We start from the raw sequence: 23,771 nt of genomic DNA, 5'->3' as shown, positions 1-23,771 counted from the left end.
ATAGTCAAAGTGAATGGCCTTTAGAAAAAAAAAAATATCTATGATCCAAATCAGAAGAAGGTATATTCTTGCTTTATACAATAGCAAACCCATTACGGGAGAATTGGGTCTTTATGTTACCCTTTTGCTAAGCTCTTGGTCTGTCAAGCACATACTCTGAATTAATGTGAACAAAGTTTTGCTTTAAAATGTGAATTTTAAATTTAAAAATTTTCCTGCTACACAATCTTTTCCCCATTATATACAATTCAGAAACTTTTTTATAAAGAAATCTACCCAATTTTCTATAACCCATACCCAAATCTATCCCAGGGATTATAAAGGTTAATCTTGAAGACTCCGACAGCATTTCAACAATAATGTATATAAAAATATTGAAGGGTAGATTCCTTGAAATGAACCTAGGGACCAGTGGGAAAAGGACCGTCTAAATTAGTAAGGAGGAAAGGAGTGAACTCCGCCATGAACAGAATACACTCTAGTGCAGTGTTTCCCAAACTCGGTCCTGGGGACCCCCTGTGGCTGCAGGTTTTTGTTCCAACCAGCTTCTGTTGAACTCCTTGGCTAATTAAGTGAACTGATATTTCCCAAGTTCTGTGTTTAGGGAACAATAGAGAAATTAGAAAACTATGTTTGCTAAATATATTATATATTAAAATGTAGCAAGCAGTTGTATAGGAATAATGTATTTTGTTTCTTTTTAACAATATTTTCATCTTGATTTTCATTCTGCTTTTCTGGGTGTTCTAATTGTTTAATTAATCCATTATTTACTAATTAGTGGGTCTGACTCTAAAGTACCGTAGTTGCAGCCTTTGATTATTCAGGTTTGCCTGGGTGTCTGATCTGCTCGTTTTAAATTATCATTATTAAGATACAACGAAGAGGGAAAAACTGCACGGAGAAAGGGCAAAGTATAATGAAATCAACAAAAGAGAGTTTAAATCTTTACCAAAAGCAGAAATATTTCTAAATGTCTTATAAATGTAAAAATCATGCTGCTGTGCTTTTCTGAATGTTGAATAAAAGAAAAAAATACCAGCTAATTAAATGAGATCAGTGCTATCAGGTGTTGTCACTGATTAGGAATCCGGTTAGAATAAAAACCTGCAGCCACAGGGGGTTCCGAGTTTGGGAAACACTGCTCTAGTGTATATGCACCAATCATTCCATAATTCATGTAAATTTCTTTTAATCAATCACATCTCTCTCATTTAAAATTAAGTATCTAAAATGTAACCACGGTAAAAGCCAACTTTGGAGTGTTGCTATCTAGCTCCAGCATCACTAGGCCATTGGGAATGCACTTAATTTTCAGATTTTGGACAAAAATTTACACATACTGGTGTCAAAAATCACTCCTAATCCATTAACAGCAACAATACGTGTACTCCTTGATGGGATTAAAGTGCATAGGGAAAATCAATTCTAATATTCTAGACCAAAACTACCAGCTCATAGACGTATCTCGCCTACCTGGTGGAATCTCAACCCACTTTCTGTAACTCAGTGAAAGTTCTACATTGTCCCAAATTAAAAGAAAAAAATCAAATACGTCCAAACTTAAAACACTGCAAAAATTATTATACTTTTAGTAACAGCATAATGGGCTCAACTCTCTAATACTATGAATTGTTCCATTATATTTAAAAAGTTAGATGTGCATGTGTATTTCCTACTAGTACCTTTATTCCTCTTGGATGGGGGTTGAATATTTTTTTTTGTATGTCAATTTTTTGTTTCCTCTGACTCTGAATTGTATCAGATATATTATTTGCTTGTTTGGATAAATTATTGTAATGTTGTGCTTCCCAGAAATAAAATTAAAATAAAAAGGAATTTTGCCCCATATAAGTATTGCACTTTCCCAATGAAGCTGTCAAGCAAGGAGAGAGAGAGAGAGAGAGATTTAATGGTTTAATAAATGGGATGAGTTAAGACAGAGGTTATAGTTTTTGGTCCTGGGGGCACCAGTGGGTCTATTTCTACTTCTGCTCCTGTGGATTTGGGTCCCCTTGCACAATATGGTACGCCTGTTATTACAAATTTGGGTTTTAGGATAGATGACGATTTTAGACTGGTCGGTCAGATCAGTGCGGTGGTGAAATCTTTTTTTTTTTTTTCAGCCAAGACGTTTGGCGAAGATAAAAAACATTCTTTCCAAAGATCAATTTACAACAGTGATCCACGCCTTCATTACAACCCGGTTGGACTATTGTAATTCGTTGTATGTTGGTGTTAGCCAGTCCACCCTGTCTCGGCTGCAGCTGGTGCAAAATGCTGCTGCACGCCTTTTAACTGGCACACGAAAGAATGAGCACATCACACCTGTATTATCCTCACTGCACTGGCTGCCTGTTCAGTTTAGAGTTCATTTTAAGATTCTTTTATTTGTTTTTTAGTCCTTAAATGGGCTTGCTCCGCCCTACCTCACTGAGCTGCTGCATCTGCACTCTCCTTCTCGCTCACTCAGATCAGCTGGTCAGCTGCTTCTGGATGTGCCTAGGACTCCGCGAAAGCTCAGGGGGATAGGGCTTTTTCCGTTGAGGCTCCAAGGCTCTGGAATTCACTGCCGATCCACATTAGACAGGCCTCCTCACTGCCCATTTTTAAGTCTGCTCTCAAGACTTACCTTTTTGGTTTGGCGTTTGATCCTGTGTGAGAAATTGATTTTACTCTGTTTTAACTCTGTTTAGTTGTTTTTACTATATTTTAATTAGTTTTATTTATTGTATTTTATTTACTTATTGTTTTGTTTTTGTTTAAAATTTATTTTAGTCTTTGTTCAGCACTTTGGTCAGCGACTGTTGTATGTAAAGTGCTTTATAAATAAAGTTAAGTTGACTTGAATTAAAATTGCTCAATTTTAAAGCAACAGAACCTTTTCCACAAGATATAAGTTACAAAGATGCATAGTTTTAATAAATTATTCTGTTTCTTAAAAAATGCTATGTACATCTCTCTGATGCAATGAGAAAAGTTAGGAAAAGTAGGAGTCTCATATAGGGATGTGCACCAAAGGGGCAAGTATAGTACTTAAGCCACTGCCCTTTCCGTCATTCAGTTCACTTCTGGGCACAAGGATGCATCTCCTTTTAATGTATGAGGCAAATATAAGCAATTAGCAATATACTTGTTAAGGCTACATTGGCTTCTTTATACCATCCCATTGGGTCCAAGATATTTTTTTTTTTTTGGAATTTACAGTAGCAAATTTGTGTGTGTGGTTTGTGCTCAAGCTGTACATATTCACTTTGCCTAAAACTCCAGCTTTTCTAGCTGGCTTGTTACAGTTATCAATTGCTTCCCACTTTCAAAACCAGTAGAGATTTTATAATTATTTTTGTCAGTATTTTGCAATTATAAAACTCCTGTGCATTGAAACTAAGGAAAGTATCACAAAGCCTCAAGCATCTGTGAGAATACACCTCCATGTCTATAAGTATGTGTGCTTTCTCCCTAAAGAAAAAAGAGCTTTTGGCAGAACCATTTGAGCTCACTCAGGCCAGGCCTACTGACTCAACTAATAGGAGGTTATTAAGTATACACCTGACAAAGAATAATGCAATGCTGGATTTGTTCAACACTAATTTAGTGTTTCTAGCCTGTTTCAGTGGCTGAAAAATCTATGCCACATTGCACGTACCAACAGATACTGCTGAAAGTAGCTCAACTTTATTCAAAGTCTGAACTCTAAAATCTAGCAGGGCAAGAGCTACCATCACTATTAACTAATCTAGTTATTTTAATCTATTAAAACCTGCATTCCAAAAAAAAGGAAAGATTTTGCTATAAAATCAAAATGTTTGCTATAAATCAGTTATTAGTTTTGCTTTTGTTACTGAGAGAGACATTAAGTATAGTAAAATGTTTATATACTATACGTGTACATTTTACTTCACGTTTATGGACCACAAATCTCTTCCTTGCTGAAAATAAGTAGTACAAAAAAGAATGTCAATATGGCACCAGAGCTCTTCCAACTTTCTATTTCAGCAACAAACCAGTAATTTATGGAGGAAAAATAAGAATGATGTGCTATGATATGGACTCTTTCTCCATTTGATATTTCTTACAATGAGTTGGGAACTTTATTGTTTTAAGATGCATTATATTAAGAAATTAAAAGTATATGCTCAGCAGACGGGGGTATAGTGTCTTTTCTGATAATCGATAATTACAGATGAACACTTTTTGCCAAGTTTCTGATTATTATAATGCTCCTGTAATTAAATCCAAATGCTCACAAATTCAAAAACAAGCATAAAAAGGGTAGACAGTAATGTACCCATGACTAAAAAACTGCTCAAAAAAAAAAAAAAAAATCAAAGGAACACTTTAAAGACACATCAGATCTCAATGGGAAAACAATCATGCTGTATATCTATACTGATATGGACTGGGTAATGTGTTAGGAGCAAAAGGATGCCACATCGTTTAATGGAAATGAAAATTATCAACCTACAGAGGGCGGAGTTCAAAGACACCCCGAAAATCAAAGTGAAAAAATGATGCAGCAGGCTAGTCCATTTTGTCGAAATTTCACCAGGAGGAACCCATGATCCACTGCACCAACATAGGGTCTGACAATGGGTCCAAGGACTTTCATCCTGATAACCTAATGGCAGTCAAGGTGCCATGGTCAAGCTTGTAGAGGTCTGTGCATCCCTTCATGGATATGCCTCCCCAGACCATCACTGACCCACCACCAAACCAGTCATTCTGAACAATGTTATAGGCAGCATAACGTTCTCCACATCTGTCACATGTGCTCAGGGTGAACCTGCTCTCATCTGTGAAAAAGCACCATTCTGGTATTCTATGGCAAATGCCAATCGAGATCCACGATGTCGGGCAGTTAGCACAGGGCCCACTAGAGGACATCGGGCCCTCAGACCACCTTCATGAAGTCTGTTTCTGATTGTTTGGTCAGAGACATTCATACCAGTGGCCTGCTAGAGGTCATTCTGTAGGGCTCTGGCAGTGCTCATCCTATTCCTCCTTGCACAAAGGAGCAGAAGGGTTAAGGACCTTCTACGGTCCTGTCCAGCTCTCCTAGAGCAACTGCCTGTCTCCTGGAATCTCCTCCATGCCCTTGAGACTGTGCTGGGAGACAGTAAACCTTCTGGCAATGGCATGTATTGATGTGCCATCCTGGAGAAGTTGGACTACCTGTGCAAGCTCTGTAGGGTCCAGGTATCGCCTCATGCTACCAGTAGTGACACTGACTGTAGCCAAATGCAAAACTAGCGAAAAGACATTCAGAAAAGATAGAGGGGAAAATGGCAATGGCCTCCACCTGTTAAACCATTCCTGTTTTGGGAGTCGTTTCATTGTTGCCCCTCTAGTGCACCTGATCCTTTCATTAACACCAACGCAGCTGAAACTGATTAACAACCCCCTCTGCTACTTAACTGACCAGATGAATACGTTTCATTGACTTGATGCTATACTCTGATTACTCTCCGTTTTCATTTGTGTAGAAGATAGGTGAAATCTTTGAGTAATAAATGTGAGAAACATTTTAGGGTAACAGAACATTCATCTTAAAGAAACAGCATGAAAGGTTAATAAAAGTCAGAAACCTGTTCAAACATACCTGGAAACCAGTGAACAACAGAGACGAAAGATGCAATACACAAAATGTACTAAAAGATGACTAACACCAACAGATGTACTGTAGCAACAAGACTGGGCAATTGTCACATACATAGAAATTTCAAGTGTAATAGCTAAATCTAAAGATATAGGAATAACAGGAGTATAATAAAATACTTATTTTATACAAGTCATTTGGGTATAAACCAACGAACGAGTAATTAAATACTTCAAAATGCATTATTTACAAATTACCAGTTGCATATCATACTAAATTCCACACAGCTCTGACCAAGTATAAAAAAATGGTTCATAACATTACTATTAGTACTACTTATTTTGCTGATGTTTTATGTCACCTTGGATAAAGGCATTTGAAATACATTTCTCCCCCCCCCCCCAATTGGAGCATGGGCAGGGGAAGTGACTTGCTCATGGTCACACGGTCAGTACCAAGACTGAAGTCCAAAAACTTAACCATTACGTCATACTGCCTATTCATCATTTTTTTTTAAATAAGTCCATTTTCATGTCAGAGGGCACTGCATGCCATCTTTGCAGCATTAGTCACAAAGCACAAGTCATGACGAAAAAAAACATCAATTCAATATGGGGCAAATTTAGAGATGGCAATTAACTAAAAACAGAGAGGAGCCTGAAAGGCAGGAGAAAACCAAACTACTTGGATAAAATCCACACTGACACAGGGAAGGCAAAAAAGAAAACTCTAAACAAACCATGGAAGTAGCAGAAATGAAAACAGGTTCCTGAAACTGTGATGTTAAGATTGTTAACAATTGCCCAAACAAGCTAATTAACAAAATCATTTGTGTCACTGTGATGTATACATTTTCTTGTTTGGGGAAAAAAAAAAAAAAAACTTCGTTAATATTTAGCAAACACCTATAATTAGCTAAAAGAATGTTAAAACTTTGTTTTAAAGGTAAGCTAATAACAAAATAAAAAGTTTTAGTATAACAAAAAAGTCAACAGACCTATTTCAGCTACATATCCCTCTGCCATTCTGGTATAACTTCCACTTTTTCTTGGGGCACTACTCCAGGCAGGCACTGGATTCACTTGAGTTACTGGTTTCAGATTTGTTAGAGGAACGAGATGCCTTATAAAAGAAAAAAAAAAAAAAAAACACTACTGTGATTAAAAAAAATGTATATATTTATATTATATACATTCATACATACTATATATATTATATATATATACATTCATATATACACACACACACACACACATATACACAGATAAAATTCTGTTACAATGAACTCCCAGGAACCTAAAAAGTATTTCGTCGTAACGAAAATTTTGTTGTAATGAGATTCTGTATTTGTTACTACAGTGCTTTCTTTAACTTGTATCCAGGCGTTTGCAATCATTTCAATAGCTTATTTCGCATTCATTTTACAAGATACAAGATATGCCTACAAGATATGCTGACGAGAATTTTTCTCAGCATTTCCTTGCGATAATACATTTTCAGGGTGCGAATGATGCCCAAATCCAATGGCTGAAGCACTGCAGTGCAATTGGGTAGGAGGAATTCTACACAAATATGTGGAAGCATGTCGTGTACAGCACAGGAACGACATGCTGAAGTGCGTCCTGAAGCGCGATTGCAAAGTCTGTGGAAGATAGTTTGTCCGTTGCTGGGGCACGGCAATAGGAGGCTCACATTGCTGCAGTGAAGCACCATAGAAGCAAATCATAAAAGATCAGGGTCGCGCTATAAATCCCTGTCTTGCACCCCAAAACACGAGGCTTAGTCTCAGTACTTTAGCAAAACCAGCTTTATTCAGCTTGAAACAGGAACAGCACAGTTACTGTATATATTGTGGCACGCGGCTGGGCGTGGTACCCAGCCGGCTGCCTATAAATGAGGCCGCCTCCCTTCATTGAGGCCTGGAGTCAAGTGAGAGAGAAGGACGAGGCAAGGGGGGAGAGAGAGAGGAGAGAGAAGCCTGGACTTTGGGGGAGTCTTGGTTTGTCTGTGTGCACTTTTGGACTGAATAAACGTGTGGTGGTGCATAATACCATGTCTGCCTGTTTGTGTCCGGGGCACGTTCCACAATACATACACACGCACATATATTATATATATACATATACATATATACACACATACATACATATATACACACATACATACATATATATACACACACACACATACATACGGTCACATTTATCTATATGAAAAAGTTTGGGAACCCCTCTTCATTCTTTGGATTTTTGTTTATCATTGGCTGAGCTTTCAAAGTAGCAACTACCTTTTAATATATGACATGCCTTATGGAAACAGTAGTATTTAAGCAGTGACATTAAGCTTATTGGATTAACAGAAAATATGCAATATGCAACATAACAAAATTAGACCAACAGAGATATTACATCAATACTTAGTTGAGCCTCTTTTTGCAAATGTAACAGCCTCTACACGCCTCCTATAGCCTTTGATGAGTGTCTGGATTCTGGATGGAGGTATTTTTGACCATTCTTCCATACAAAATATCTTTAGTTCAGATAAATTTGATGGCTGCCGAGCATGGACAGCCTGCTTCAAATCATCCCATAAATTTTCCAATGATATTCAAGTCAGGGGACTGTGACGGCTATTCTAGAACATTGTACTTCTCCCTCTATATGAATGCCTTTGTAGATTTCGAACTGTGTTTTGGGTCATTGTCTTGTTGGAATATCCAACCCCTTCATAACTTCAACTTTGTGACTGATGCTTTATTATCCTGAAGAATTTGTTGATACTGGGTTGAATTCATCTGACCCTCAACTTTAACAAGGGCCCCAGTCCCTGAACTAGCCACACGGCAAGATGGAACCTCCACCACCTTTGACAGTAGGTAGCAGATGTTTTTCTTGGAATGCAGTGTTCTTCGTCTGCCATGCAAAGCGATTTTTGTTATGACCAAATAACTCAATTTTTGTCTCATCAGTCCAAAGCACTTTGTTCCAAAATGAATCTGGCTCGTCTAAATGAGCATTTGCATACAACAAGTGACTGTTTGTGGCATTAGGGCAGAAAGGGCTTCTTTCTCATCACCCTGCCATACAGATGTTCTTTGTGCAAATTGCACCGAATTGTAGAACGATGTACAGATACACCATCTGCAGCAAGATGTTCTTGAAGGTCTTTAGAGGTGATCTGTGGGTTGTCTGTAACCATTCTCACAATCCTGCGCATATGCCACTCCTGTATTTTTCTTGGCCTGCCAGGTCTGGGTTTAACAGCAACTGTGCCTGTGGCCTTCCATTTCCTGATTACATTCCTTACAGTTGAAACTGACAGATTAAACTTCTGAGATAGCTTTTTGTAGCCTTCCCCTAAATCATGATACTGAACAATCTTTGTTTTCACATCTTTTGAGAGTTGCTTTGAGGATCCCACACTGTCACTCTTCAGAGGAGAATCAAAGGGAAGAACAACTTGCAACTGACCACCTTAAATACCTTTTCTCATGATTGGACACACCGGTCTATGAAGTTCAAGGCTTAACGAGCTAATCCCACCAATTTGGTGTTGCAAGTAATCAGTATTGAGCAGTTACATGCATTCAAATCAGCAAAATTTCAATGAGAGCCAAATTTTTGCACAGCCAGTTTTTCACATTTGATTTAATTTCATACAACTAAATACGGCTTCACTAAAAATCTTTGTTCGGAAAACACCCCAGTACTCAGATGTTCCTAGGAAATGAAAGACATATCACTGTTATCTTTTTTGTTGAAAGTAGAGTAAATTATTATGCAGGCTGAGAGGGGTTCCCAAACATTTTCATATGACTGTACATACATACACACACACACACACACACACACACACACTATTTTACATATTTTTAGCCTTTGCAAATTACATTTGAATATAAAACTTTACACAAGAAACACATACAAATATATTTTTCCAGTTTTGGGCAAAGCCAAAGCCCTTACCAGGCAGTGCCAATAGAAAAAAGACCTAATTTTCCGTTCAGCTTCTTTGTAGAGATTAACAGTAACACAACAAATAAGTTAACATAACAGCTGGGTTTTAACACAAAGGTGCTCAAGTGAAGCAGGCTGCAAAAGGCAATTGATCCATCAATTTTATAAACCAGGCAATACCAGGTTTCAGGAAAACAGGACTAATATCAGTTTCAAGTTGGGTTTAGAGCAGCAGGTAAGAAGCAGTTTCTAATTCCGTTTCCACCAGATGCTCAAGTATTTCTTAACACGAAATCTCTATAAAAAGTCACGATAAAACAAATATGCCAGGAAGAGCTATGGTTTTGCATTCATTAACTTAATGTATTTCAACAGAAACAAGTACAAGAAAGTCTATATGTCTTTAGAATGATGAATCTTTGGAAAAGTTTTTCTGCATTACCACCCCTGTACAGAAACGCACCGGATGCAAATTGCTTGAGCAACAGTTACTTTTGCCATAGCAGGTTAACGTTGACTTACGGTTTCAACAAATTTCATGTACTGTTTGATTTGTAAAAACTGTCTAATAGACAAAATCAGCAGGGAATTCTAAAGGATCTGTCCTTGCTTTAAGTACTGTATGCAGCTACTGGGTTTCTAAATGACCATTGTGCAATTTGAGGTCCCTCATTCGTAAGATAAAGAGCGCACCATGAATGATCTTCTAGGTCACCGACAGAATACCGATTTTTTATGTACTGAATCTACTCATAAGCATCTGTTTGTAATCCACCAGTACAGGTACCAGACCATAATGGACAATTTTTATGAACTATTAGTCTTAATTTGTAGGCTATTGTCCAAAAATATTGTTATGATATACAGGGTGAGTTAAAATTATGTTAACATTTGAATGGCGGAAATAATTTATTCACAAAACATACTTCATATGTGCAAGATGATTTATAGGAATGTCTCAACCTGTTCAACACATGTACCATATGGGGCTCATAAAAATTGTATATAAGTATATAAATAGCAGTACCATTAGTGTTAACAATTTTGACTCACCCTGTATATAATCAAAAATGACGATGGGCTTTATTTATATTCATTTCTGAAAAGAAATGAGCAATGGACTCACTGACATAAAAAGAATGGGGGAAAAAAAAAATCACTTTTTTCATACTTTCAATGGAAAGTATAGCTTTAAATGTTTGACCAGTTAGTGTCAAGCATATTAGATTCTTTTAAACAATGGTGAAGAATACAACATTAGGTATTTGGTTTGGGTGTCTTTCCTTTCAAACAGGTGCTTCACCAACTATCATGATACAATAAGCTTTGAACTTCGCCCTGGTACAAAGTGGGCTAAGAGGCGATGCTAACTTGTTTCAACCACCAAGCATGACATGACCCAGTTCTTTTTGGTGAAGGTGGAAGTGACCATAATTAGCCCAGCTTGACAAATTAAGTGAAGCTAATTCACATAGCTTGCTTTGTAGAATAACTCTAGCTCAGATTTGAGGAAATGGACAAGAACACTGTGATAAAGCATGTCAGTGCTTTTATAAAAGATAAATAAATTCCACAGATAAAGCTCAGAACTGGAAAACAATGCAAGGAAATGTATTTCAATCTGGTAAAAGATTTGCTTTTTAGCAGATCTGTAATAAATCTTTGGAACCAAAGGAACTAAAATTTTCTAAGGAGCAGGATCAAACCTGCAAAGAGGAAATCATCAGAAATCCCTGCTAAATAGTTTACATAGCTAGTTGTGACGGAAGCAAAAAGACTTCATTGTTAATATAGCAAAAGTTTTTTGAATTTAACTATTAACATGTGGGAAATAATACTTAAACAAAAGGCACATTGTAAGGTATCTACTAACAACTCATTTTGTCTTGAAGTTTTCATCCTGGGCCTTCAAATTTATAATAAAAGTGTAAAAAGATATTCATAATCTGACAAGGAATTTAAAATTGTAAAATGATCTGAATAATTTTGCATGGTAATTTAAGTTGCACAATCCTGTATACACAAACAAAATGTATAAAATGTTTGCTTATTGTCTCACTTTTCACCCAATTCTTCTATAAAGACAGTCACTGCGCTTGTATGAGGTCCAACTTCCTGGATAAAAGCATTGTAGTATTTCCCACCTGGCTCTAATCGTACCTATAAGCAAAAAAACAAATATTTATGAACAACTTTCAGGAACCAGTGGATGGAACAGTTGTTCTTTGCAGGGCAAAGTCACATACGCACAGGCCCACACTGTATAAAAGGCTCTTTTGAGCTGGTCAGTAAACTTGCATAGATGTCTTAGAAACTTGGAAGGAGAGCCAAGTAATACTGTGAAGCTACAGTATGTAACAAAAAATTACTAATCCATTTTCAAGATGCAACCCACATGCTCAGCTACAGCTGTTTAACCTTCAAACTGGAAAGCACTAAGAAAAATCACCTTTTTGATTTCAATAACATATACATTGACAATATCCATCACCCACAAACAGCAGAAACACACTAGCAATAACACACAAACTTCGTATGTTTAAGAAATTTTTACTGACACTAGAGTGCAATTAAAACATCTGCAGCAGATTTTTGTATCACCTTTTTAACAAAACTTAATCGTTATACATAGTCTTAAATAGTTGCAATAAATTAAGTATTTGCTTAAAGACTACATCTTGATGAAAACAATGTTTGAAAATTACCAGGACATCTTATATTAGAATATCTAACAACAAATACTAGAAGGAAAAATATGTCCATTTCTTGCAAATTTTGATTGCAAACATCCTGCTCAGTCTGTTAGTGGTTAACTTCTTTAAGAAGCTATTTATTGACCTAGTGAAAAAAAAATTGCAGTTCATCAGGTCTGATATTACTTATTTTCAGAATAATCGAAAACAAAACCTCGAAAGGCATGCAATAAGTACAGATTCAAACAGACACTATAGTAGTTTAAAAAGTCACTTGCTTTGACTGGACACCTTTAAAACAGAGGCTGTGATTTAAGCCACAGTTCATGACTTCATTAAGTGCGTGACATAAATTTGCTTAACTGACAGTAAAGGTTAAGATAATTCCTTGCAATTTTTGCATAGTAAGGCTACATCAGTACAGTGGAACCTCAGTTTGCGAGTAACTTGGTTTACGAGTGTTTTGCAAGACGAGCAAAAATTTTTAATAAATTTTCACTTTGATAAATGAGCGAGGTCTTGCAGTACGAGTAGTTTGTCTGCTGAGCGTCATGTGATCACAACTGAGCTGATGGTTCTTCTCTCTCTCTCTCACTGCGGGATTGTGGGCAATCATCTCCTATTCTCCGTCTGAGTCGGTGTGCCTCACTCATATAGTCAACATCCGTACAAGCGTACAGTGTTTACTACAGCATTAGCATTGTGACCGAGTGTGCGCGCTCGTGTGTGTGTGAGAGTGTATGTGTGTGTATGTATGTGTATGTGTACGTGCTGTGACGTGCGAGTCCCCGTCTTGCACCCTAAAACACGAAGCGGAGTCTCAGTACTTTAGCAACACAAGCTTTATTCAGCTTGAAACAGCAACAGCGTGGTTATTTATACACAGACACAGCAGTCAGGAAGGGCCCTGCGCATTTATAGCATTCCTTGTATCACCCATTGACGGCAGGTGCTTATAGTATGTCCGCGATCTTTTCGGATTCGCTTTTACAGAGAACTGCTACAGTGCTGGGAGACTGTGATTGCTTTGGGACGCTCTTCTGCGTGTCGTCCCGTTGGGTGCAATCCCACAAGAGTTTAGAAACTCACTCACACCAGCCATGATTCTTTTCAAAGGTAAAGTGCAAGTTAAATATAAAGTAAAAATACATAAAACATATTTTGTATTAATCATTTTTATATGAATAGTTTTGGGTTGTGGAACAAATCATCTGAGTTTCCATTATTTCTTATGGGGAAATTCACTTTGATATATAAGTGCTTTGGACTACGAGCACGTTTCCGGAATGAATTATGCTCGCAAACCGAGGTTCCACTGTATTTGTTTAAAATTTGAACAATATATGTATATATATACACAATACACACACACAAAAAAAAATCAGAAACTTTAAAAAGCTTCTACAGCACTATCATCTAAGTCATAAAGAGCTTAAATCTCCAACAAAGCAGGAGAAAAAAAAAAAAAAAACATCCTGTTGAATGCCTAGGTCTGAAAAAGTCAACATTTATTTGTTGAATATTAGTGTAAAAAGTATTTCAGAGATCAGCAGTCTTAATCTAAACTTAAGTTCTTAACTTACTACTGTCAAATACTTCAGAGCCAAATTTTTTTTATTACAATTTGAAAGACGAAAACTAAGGTGCTGGCCACTACAGATTTCAACCATTCTTTTTTATTCTTCCATTATCTTTAAGACTTAACTGCTTCAAAATAAGAAAAATTACATTTGGCAGAAAAAGGAATTATTTAGCGACTATATTTTACAGTGGCATATATTGTTGATTGTTTTTCTTTATAGCAGTTTTGCTTACAAATGCGTCTGTCCAGTTTTAAGGCTGTTGACTTCTCTCAATATTTTCAAACCTGCTACCACTGTTAGGAGGCCATAAGAAACCTGGGCACCGAAGCCTACCCTGGCAGCAATGGGTACTAAACAAAAGCGTGTTTTATTCTTTTAACAGGAATGCTTTAGGCAAAGCAAAGAACCCAGCCAAAGGGAATGCACAAATCAGTGTGTTTCATGTCAGTACCAAGCCCAGATAAATGGGTTATGTCAGGAAGGGCATCCGGTGTAAAATTTTGCCTGATCAACATGAGGACAACAATACAGATTTCCATACCGGGTTTAAACAACAACCGCCACCAGTACTATTAGCCAACATGGTGCTAAGAAGGGGAGACATCTCTGGAGACATAAGGACTGGAGGAAGGTAATGAGAGTGGAACTGAGTATAGGAACTTTGAATGCTGGCAGTATGACTGGTAAGGGGAGAGAGTTAGCCGATATGATGGACAGAAGGAAGGTTGATATATTGTGTGTGCAAGAGACTAAATGGAAGGGGAGTAAGGCCAGGTGGAACGGAGGTGGATTCAAATTGCTCAATGATGGGAGGAGAAATGCGGTAGGGGTTATACTGTTCCTTCAGGACGTCAAGAGTGTTTTGGAAGTGAAAAGAGCGTCAGACAGAGTAATGATTATGAAGCTGGAAATTGGAGATTTGATGCTGAATGTTGTAAGTGCATGTGCTCCGCAAGTTGGGTATGTGATGGATGAGAAAGATTTCTGGAGTTGGATGAAGTGATGGACAGTGTACCCAAGGGACAGAAAGTGGTGATTGGAGCAGATTTCAATGGAAATGCTGGTGAAGGAAACAGAGGAGACGAAGAGGTGATGGGGAGGTACGGTGTCAAGGAGACGAATGAAGAATGTCAGTGTATTTTGTGAAAAGGATGGACATGGCTGTGGTGAATACATATTTTAAGAAGAGGGAGGAAGATAGGGTGACGTACAAAAGTGGAGGAAGATGCACACAGGTAGATTATATCCTATGCAAAAGACAAAGGACATTAAAGACTGCAAAGTGGTGTCAGGGGAAGTGTAGTTAGGCAGCATAGGATGGTGGTCTGTAGGATGACATTGGAGATCAAGAAGAGGACGACAGTGATGGCTGAACCAAGGACCAAATGTTGGAAGTTGAAAAAGGAAGACTGAAAGGTTGAGTTCAGGGAGGAGGTAAGATAAACACTGAGTGGCAGTGAACATTTACCAGACAGCTGGGCAACTACAGCAGAAGTAACAAGGGTGACTGCAAGAAGGGTGCTTAGCGTGACATCTGGACAGAGGAAAGAGGGAAAGGATACCTGTGGTGGAATGGGGAAGTACAGGAGTGTATACAGAGGAAGAGGACGGCGAAGAAGAAGTGGGATAGTCAGAAATGTAGAAAGTAGGCAAGAGTACAAGGAGATAAGGCAAAAGGTGAAGAAAGAGGCGGTGAAGGCTAAAGAAAAGGAGTATGATGAGTTGTATGAGGGGTTGGACACTAAGGAGGGAGAAAAGGACCTGTACCGACTGGCCAGACAGAGGGACCAAGCTGAGAAAGATGTGCAGCAGGTTAGGGTGATAAAGATGGAAACATACTCACAAGCGAGGAGGGTGTGTTGAGCAGATGGAAAGAGTACTTTGAAAGGCTGATAAATGAAGAGAGTGAGGGAGAGAAAAAGAGAGAAGGATGGATGATGTGGAGATAGTGAATCAAGAAGTGTAACGGATTAGCAAGGAGGAAGGAAGGACAGCTATGAAGGGGATGAAGAATGGAAAGGCTGTTGAGCCAGATGACATACCTGTGGAAGCATGGAGGTGTTTAGGGGAGATGGCAGTGAAGTTTTTAACCAGATTGTTTAATGGAATCTTGGAAAGTGAGAGTATGCCTGAGGAGTGGAGAAGAAGTGTACTGGTGCTGATTTTTAAGAATAAGGGGGATGTGCAGATCTGTAGTAAATACAGGGGGATACAATTGATCAGCCTCAACATGGTTATGGAAAAGAGTAGTGGAAGCTAGGTTAAGAAGGGAGCGGATGATTAGTGAACAGCATAATGGTTTCATGCCAAGAAAGAGCACCACAGATTCAATGTTTGCTCCGAGGATGGTGTTGGAGAAGTATAGAAGGCCAGAAGGAGTTGCATTGTATCTTTGTGGACCTGGAGAAAGCATATGACAGGGTGCCTTGAGAGGAATTGTGGTATTGTATGAGGAAGTTGGGAGTGGCAGAGAAGTATCTAAAAGTTGTACAGGATATGTACGAGGGAAGTGTGACAGTTGTGAGGTCTGCTGTAGGAGAGAAGAATGCATTCAACATGGAAGTGGGATTACATCAGGGATCAGCCCTGAGCCCTGTCTTATTTGCAATATTGATGGACAGGTTGACAGATGAGATTAGACAGGCGTCCACTTGGACTATAATGTTTGCTGATGACATTGTGATTTGTAGCGAGATTAGGAAGCAGGTTGAGAAGACCCTGGAGAGGCAGAGATATGCTCTAGAGAGGAGAGGAATGAAGGTCAGTAGCAACAAGACAGAATACATGTGCATGAATGAGAGGAATGGTGAGGATGCAGGGAACACAGCTGGCGAAGGTGGATGAATTTAAATACTTGGTATCAACAGTACTGAGTGACAGAGATTGTGGAAGAGAGGTGAAACAGAGTGCAGGCAGGGTGGAATGGGTGGAGAAAAGTGTCAGGAGTAATTTGTGACAGACGGTTATCAGCAAGAGTGAATGGGAAGGTCTACAGGACGGTAGTGAGACCAACTTTGTTATATGGATTGGAGACCGTGACACTGACCAGAAAGCAGGAGACAGAGCTGAAGGTGGCAGAGTTAAAGATACTAATATTTGCATTGGGTGTGAAGAGGATGGACAGGGTTAGAAATGAGTAAGTTAGAAGGTCAGCACAGGTTGTACAGTTTGGAGACAAAGTCAGAGAAGCGAGATTGCATTGGTTTGAACATGAGCAGAGGGTAGACGCTGAGTATATTGGGAAAAGGATCTTAAAGATAGAGCTTCCAGGCAAAAGGAAAAAAAGAAGGCCTAAGAGAAGGTTTACGGATGTGGTGAGAAAAGACATGCAGGTGATGGGTGTAACAGAGCAAGATGATCCACTGTAGCAACTCGTAACAGGAGCAGCCAAAAAAAAGAAGGAGCTTTTGGCAAAGCAAACAATCACAATTTTAGTAGGGGTTTTGCTATACGTTTCCCCAAAACTTTTCAATTATGATCAGGGTTCTAGCCAGCAGACTCCGATATAACTGAACCACACTCAATTTAAGAAAAATAAGATGCAATATTAGTAAATAAAAAAACAATTACGTAAAATTTTTTTTAAATAAAGCTCACAAAATAAGTATTCACTTGACTAAGACCTTTATCTAAGGTAACTAAGGTGATCGAGATACTTAAATTTTTTTTTTTTTTACAATACACATAAAAAAAATTTAAATAAAAAACATGCACACACACACACACACACACCTCTGACACTTTATAATTAACCAAGGTGTTTATAGATAATCATGTATTGGGTTTCAACAAACATTAAAATCTCAGTTTCATCATCACACATTAAACCCTGAATCCACTACAAATATTTTATTTAAAACCAACTTTCCACGTAAGTACATATGCAGCAAATGTTCAGTCTGTCATCTTGTATGTCAAATTCAGTAACAACTTATTGGGTTGGATAAATGAAGCGGACAGGTGTCTATCCAGTGAAGAACAGCTGTCTGCATTAGGGTTAAAAGTCAAATTACACTAACTTGGATGATGTCACTTATGATTCCGACGCCTTGTATGACATCACTTCCTCTCCGGTCCTTTAAAACCGCCATCTTACCTCTAGTCTGGCAGTTCTGTTTTGAACTCAGTCTTGTAAACCTCTCTCTTCAATTATTTTCGAACTTCTGCAGCCAGGATATAATATATGGGTGGCTGCCCCAAACCTTTATAATGTCTGGAGAGTATTTTGTGTCACAGTGGTGTAGCCAGCAGGATTTTGGTTACCTGAAGAAACCGGGACAGGACCAAAGAATTGACCAGTTGAGAAAGTACTGAGGCCGAGCTTCCGGGTGGGAAGCTTGTCCGGGGGTCAGGAGTAACTTGGTTCCAGCTCCACTTCCTAAATATGAAACTGGGCTAGTATTTTCTCAAAGGAAGAATATGGATGAGACTTACGGGCATGCACTGGTTCCTATGGAGGAAACAAAAAGGGCTCATTATGTTCTTTTGGAGGAGAGAGCTGAGCAGCCCATTGGGGTTATGATTCCAGATAAATATGGGCTCTTTCCAAACCAGCAGGTACAAAACAAAAAAAACTGGGAGTTAGACCCCGAGAGATCTACCCTGGGGCAGGCAGAAGCTCTCTGGGAACAAATAGCTCATTGGCTAAGGCTGTTTGAGCGTCTTCATTTCAAATATGCACCAGGTAGCCTGCCTGTTTCTATTAAAGGGACTCCCCAAAAAATTTGCCCAGCCAGTCTGGGGAGACTCCTATACCATGGAGGAGCTTATACAGCTCCTAGAACCATCCGAGCCAGCCTTGCAATCCGAGGGAGCAGAACGGTCCTCTAGTGGATTCCATGAGGATTACGTCACACAGACTAGGTCTCTTATGTAAACCAGAGCCTGTTCCAAAGTTCCCGGGCCTCAGGGTGTGCAACCTGCCGGGGGACGAAGAGGGATACAGGTGGACGGGGAGAGGCAGTTTATGTGCACTTGTCAACCCCCTATCGCTAGCGCATACAGGAGTAGTAATAATTAATGGATATAAAGTTGAAGCCCTCCGATTCCGGCACCAACATTTCCATTGTTACTTGCCGATATGTTTTACTGTGACAGTGGATAAAAATAAAGACCAGTGTTACCTGTGTACATGGGGAAACTCAAATATAAAATTGCCCTATATTTCATCAGCTATGGTGGATTGCTGGAAAAAAAAAAAAAAAAAAATCCCCATGGCATTCTTCCCAAATCCACTTTTCGTTGGGATTCTGGGGCGGGACTGGTCAGACATTAAAAGCAATGTACTAATTACCGTATTTTTTGCTCCATAAGACGCACCTGACCATTAGATGCACCTAGGTTTAGAGGAGGAAAACAAGAAAAAAAATATTCTGAACCAAATGGTGTACTAATATGTTTAATAATATATAGCAGAATAATATTTCAACCAAAATATTCAACAGCGGTATTAAGAAACATCATCACTGTCATTAACAAATAAGGAGAGACTTTAAGGTTCAAGCACTCTTCTAGTTTTATGGAAACCCCAAGAACTCCTCATCGCTAGTGTCAGAAATTATGAAGCTCAGTTGCTCACAATCACTTTGCAGGAGCATGTACCTATCATCACGTGGCATAACCTGTCCAAAGCCACCAGGGGACAAAGCACGTTTTGACCAATGCTCCCTGAAGTTATATCGCCAGTCTAATCCCATCTATATTTGTAATGCCACAAAGCCCTTCATCTCGTGTTTTGTTGTGGGTTTCCAGTTTGAAAAACGAGAATGCGATGCAAGCACAGCCCTCGATTCAAAAAATTGCTCTGCATGCCTGTTTGTCTCGTCTGACAGTAGCTGAAAGGCAGCTTCAGGAAAGAACAGCCTGAAGTAGTCCAGCGGCTGGTAATCTGTCGAGTCCAACAGCAAGCCATACTGTCTTGTGAAGTCCGGTAGCCAATTTGGCTCCCACGGATCAATGTCTAGGTATTCCTCCCACACGAACCTGGCCATAGGTGCATCGGCCGCACGAATGCGCTCAGCTGGGACGGCATCGGCTGGTGTCCCGATCAGCTGATGCCAGTTCCTCACTCTCTTGTTCGATCTCCTGATCACTCTCAACAAAAATCAGTTATAATGCGCAAAACATCGTCTGCTGTGTATTTTGTTTTCTGCACTCGCTTCGCTCCCTCGTGAGATGTTGATGTCATCTTACCTTTGTTTACATTTCGCAACTCACGCACACACAAGGATTAGATGTCGAGTCAATGAGTCTAACATTCCTCCAAGCACAGAGGGAATGCCTGTAACGTAACTAGGGATGGGAATTGATAAGATTTTCACGATTCCGATTCCATTTTCGATTCTATTTAACAATTCGATTCTTTATCGATTCTCCTATCGATTCTTATTTTTAAAAAAGGAGAACACAGGTCGATTAGCTTAGAACTTTGTTTTATATCTTATCTTTGAACAAGATAGAAATTTAGGAGTAGCATGACCTTACAAACCCAACAGTGAGATCTTAAGAAATCCACAGCCTATGGCTCCTCGATGGGGTGCCACGGGGTCCCCAGAAAAAAATTTGTAAATGTAAAATAATAAAATAAATATTCTTCTATAGCAATAACAAAGTATAACAAATTATTTTGTGGCAATTACACAAGAAAGTCCAGTAACATTTACACTCTCCTTTTTAAAAGTATATATGAGCTGAGCACTCAAAAATAAAACTACATCAGCCAGGAACAAATACAATCAACTCAAGTCCAATGGAACTGTGCACAGTGCAATTCTGCAGCCATCAACTATTTTGGCAGCTACATCCATGTTGGCCGCATTATCAACAGTGGCTGCCACAACCTTGTCTTTGATACCATACTCCTCCAAGATCTCATCAGTCTCCTCTGCTACAGCTGTCCCTGTCTGTGCCTGGTACACTGGTTTGGTTTTGAGGACTTTTTCTTGAGCCTGGCCATTCCTGACATAATGCAGCGTTACTGTGAGGTAATGATCTTGACTAAAACTTGCCATCCATCTGCAGTGACGGCTGCCTTCAACACGTTTCAGCTCAGAAATGGAAACGGATGAAACATCTGGTAAGAGGAGAACACGCAAATTTGACATTCCCTGACTTAGCCTACAATTAAACACATTCACTTACCGAAAATCGGGGGCATCTACTGTGGCAAATGGGTGCAAGCCTTTTACCACAAACTTAGTCACTGCTCGGTGACATTCGTCTATCCTGGCCTGTGTCATTTTACTTTTCCCCGCCTCTGTGAAAGGAGAAGCTACCGGTAGACTGCAGCGAGAACTGCCAGCATCTGAGACAGTCAGACTCTTGTCTGTCTATCTCGTCATGGTCATCTAAATGCAATGCACAGTAATAGCAGGTTTTGCAATAAGGCAAATCGCGCTAACATAATATGCAATGTTAGTTGATTAGTTACCTGCCGTATTAACAGGAGAGGACCTGCAAACGTTACCGCTGCTGCTGGGTTGAGATTCACTAGTCCGGAGCGGATCAAAAACACAACATTCATTTAAGGTTATCATGTGTTTTGTGTGCAAATGCTTTTGCATATTCGTAGTGTTTCCTCCCTTTGATGAAATATCTACTTTGCAAGTATTGCAAGTTGCCCTGTTGTCATCCTTTCTCGTAAAGTATAACCAAACTTTTGAGCATTTGTGCCGCTTAGGCGTCATGTTTCCTGCTGGGTAAATGACGCTACGCAACGCGGTGACGTCATTCGAGGCGACTGGAATCGATAGGGGAATCGTTTGCAAAAATGGCAAACAATTCCAAGGAATTGAAACAGTGGGAACCGGTTCTCAACAAGAACCGGTTTTCGATTCCCATCCCTAAACGTAACAGTGAGTTTTGTCGCCCTCTACCCCTGGCTGTCGACTTTTGTCAGGTAATGCACATCATGGACTGTGACGCAATATTCGCTCCATAAGACGCACAGACATTTCCAACCTTCTTTTGGGGGAAAAAAAAAGTGCGTCTTATGGTGTGAAAATTACGGCACTACTCCCGGACAAAACTTAGGCCTAGCTATAGACAGGGATGACTCGACTTCAGCTGTCTCCACACAGTGCCACCAGCCGGTGGAGAGAGATATACAAGTCCCAGAGGTAGACGGGTGAGATTCCCAGGCCGTCTCAGGTGGACACTTCATCACCCCGTGCCTCGACGAGCCCAGAAGAATCCCCACCCCCTTGAGGTCAGACCGGACCCTGTCTCTTAGATGCACTTTCAGTTCAGGGAAACGCCGACTTCGTTCAAAAAGGAGCAGTGGAATGCCAACTCCCTGAAACATGAAAAAAATGCAGCAGTACTTGTCACTGGCCAACGCACTCATCAGCCCATGTCACAGGGTCCTCACTTTGTGATAGAAAACAACCTATTATATTGAATAGCTGAGCATGAGAGGGAGGTGAGAAAGTTGTTGTTAATCCCACGAATTTACCAGCGGCAAGTCTGTGAATTAGCACACGCCCACCTCCTAGGAAACACTAGAGCGGATTAAGCTCGGATTTTTTTAGCCAGGAATTGAGGAGGTTCGCGGTTTTTATGTCTCTTGTCCAGACTGTCAATTATGGCAAATTCCTAGGAGGGACCAAGCTCCTCTCGTTCCCCTTCCCTGATTGATGTTCCTTTTGAGAGAATTGGGGTCGACATTGCAGGACCCTTAGAGCCCTCAGCCTGAGGACATAAATATATCATACTCCTCGTTATCCCCAGGCTGTTCCCCTGTGCTCAGCCAGTTAGAAAGCAATCGCATGGGAACTTGTAGGGGTCTTTGCGTGTTCATCATGACTAAATAAGTCCTTACAGATCAAGGGACGCCATTCACCTCAGACACGTTCAGGGAAGTTACCAAGTTACTTAAAGCACTTAGAATGCGGTGTATCATCCTTAACCTGATGGTCTAGTGGAGAGATTTAATCAGACTCTCAAGCAAATGCTTCGCAAGGTAGTCAGCGGGGACGGAAGGAACTGGGATCAGCTCGTCCCCCTCATACTCTTTGCCTATCAGGAAGTCCCACAAGCCTCTATGGGGTTTTTGCCATTTGAATTATTATATGGACGACAACCTCGAGGATGATTGGATATTTTGAAAGAAGGATGGGAAGGGGAGGCTCTTCCCTCTACCAATATATAATATAATATATGAGTATATCGCGCAGTTACATGATCAATTTGGAAAAATTCAACCTGTTCTAAAAAGTCACTTGAAAGAAGCGCAAAAGCAGCACAGACCCACTATTATGATCGTGGTATGACCCTCCGAGAATTCCATCCAGGGGATTGTGTCATGGTTTTGGTTCCAGCCTCCCATTCGAAATTACTTGCCCACTGGCAAGGACCTTATGAAATTAAGGACAGGAACAGGCTTGTCGATTATTTGGTAAAACAATCCAATCGTCAACCGAGTGAGCGGATTTATCATGTGCATTTGCCGAAGCGTGGAAGGAGAGGGATCCTGATCCCACATCCGCTCAGCCCAGCTCATTCTTTGCTCATACAGTCAACCTTAATTTCGGTGCAGATTTAAATTCCAGACAGAGACGGGAACTTGAAACAGCTATCCTGTCCGTCACAGAGGTGGTGAGTGAAAAACCCGGAAGGACCTTCTCTGATTGCGCATAACAGTGACAGCGCCCAGGGGGTTATCATTAAAGAGCGACCCTATCGGCTTCCCGAGGTAAAGAAAGTAAAAGTGGAGCTTGAAATCAAATGTATGCTGGAAATAGGAGTGATAGAGGTAAGTCATAGTCCCTGGTCCAGTCCGATCGTCTTGGTTACTAAGCCCGATGGGAGTTGGAGGTTTTGCAATGACTTCCGTTGGCCTAATCAAGTCTCCCAATTTGACGCTTATACAATGCCCCAAGTGGATGACCTCCTCGAAAGACTTGGCAAGCAAAATTTTTGACTACACTTGACATGACTAAGGGGT

At 39.8% G+C, this 23,771-nt stretch overlaps 1 protein-coding gene across 1 annotated transcript in view; it reads right to left on the bottom strand.

Moving 5' to 3' along the window:
* Window positions 1-23,771, bottom strand: part of LOC114662573 (putative bifunctional UDP-N-acetylglucosamine transferase and deubiquitinase ALG13) — a 122,872-nt gene that overhangs the window by 40,845 nt on the left and 58,256 nt on the right. The window contains 2 exon segments of the mRNA XM_051935405.1: window positions 6,594-6,718; window positions 11,612-11,712. Of these exon segments, the coding sequence (XP_051791365.1) occupies window positions 6,594-6,718; window positions 11,612-11,712 (226 nt within the window).

This window comes from Erpetoichthys calabaricus, chromosome 12, assembly GCF_900747795.2.
Source record: "Erpetoichthys calabaricus chromosome 12, fErpCal1.3, whole genome shotgun sequence".
NCBI classification, from domain to species: domain Eukaryota; kingdom Metazoa; phylum Chordata; class Cladistia; order Polypteriformes; family Polypteridae; genus Erpetoichthys; species Erpetoichthys calabaricus.
This window is presented reverse-complemented; position numbering and strand designations above follow the sequence as displayed.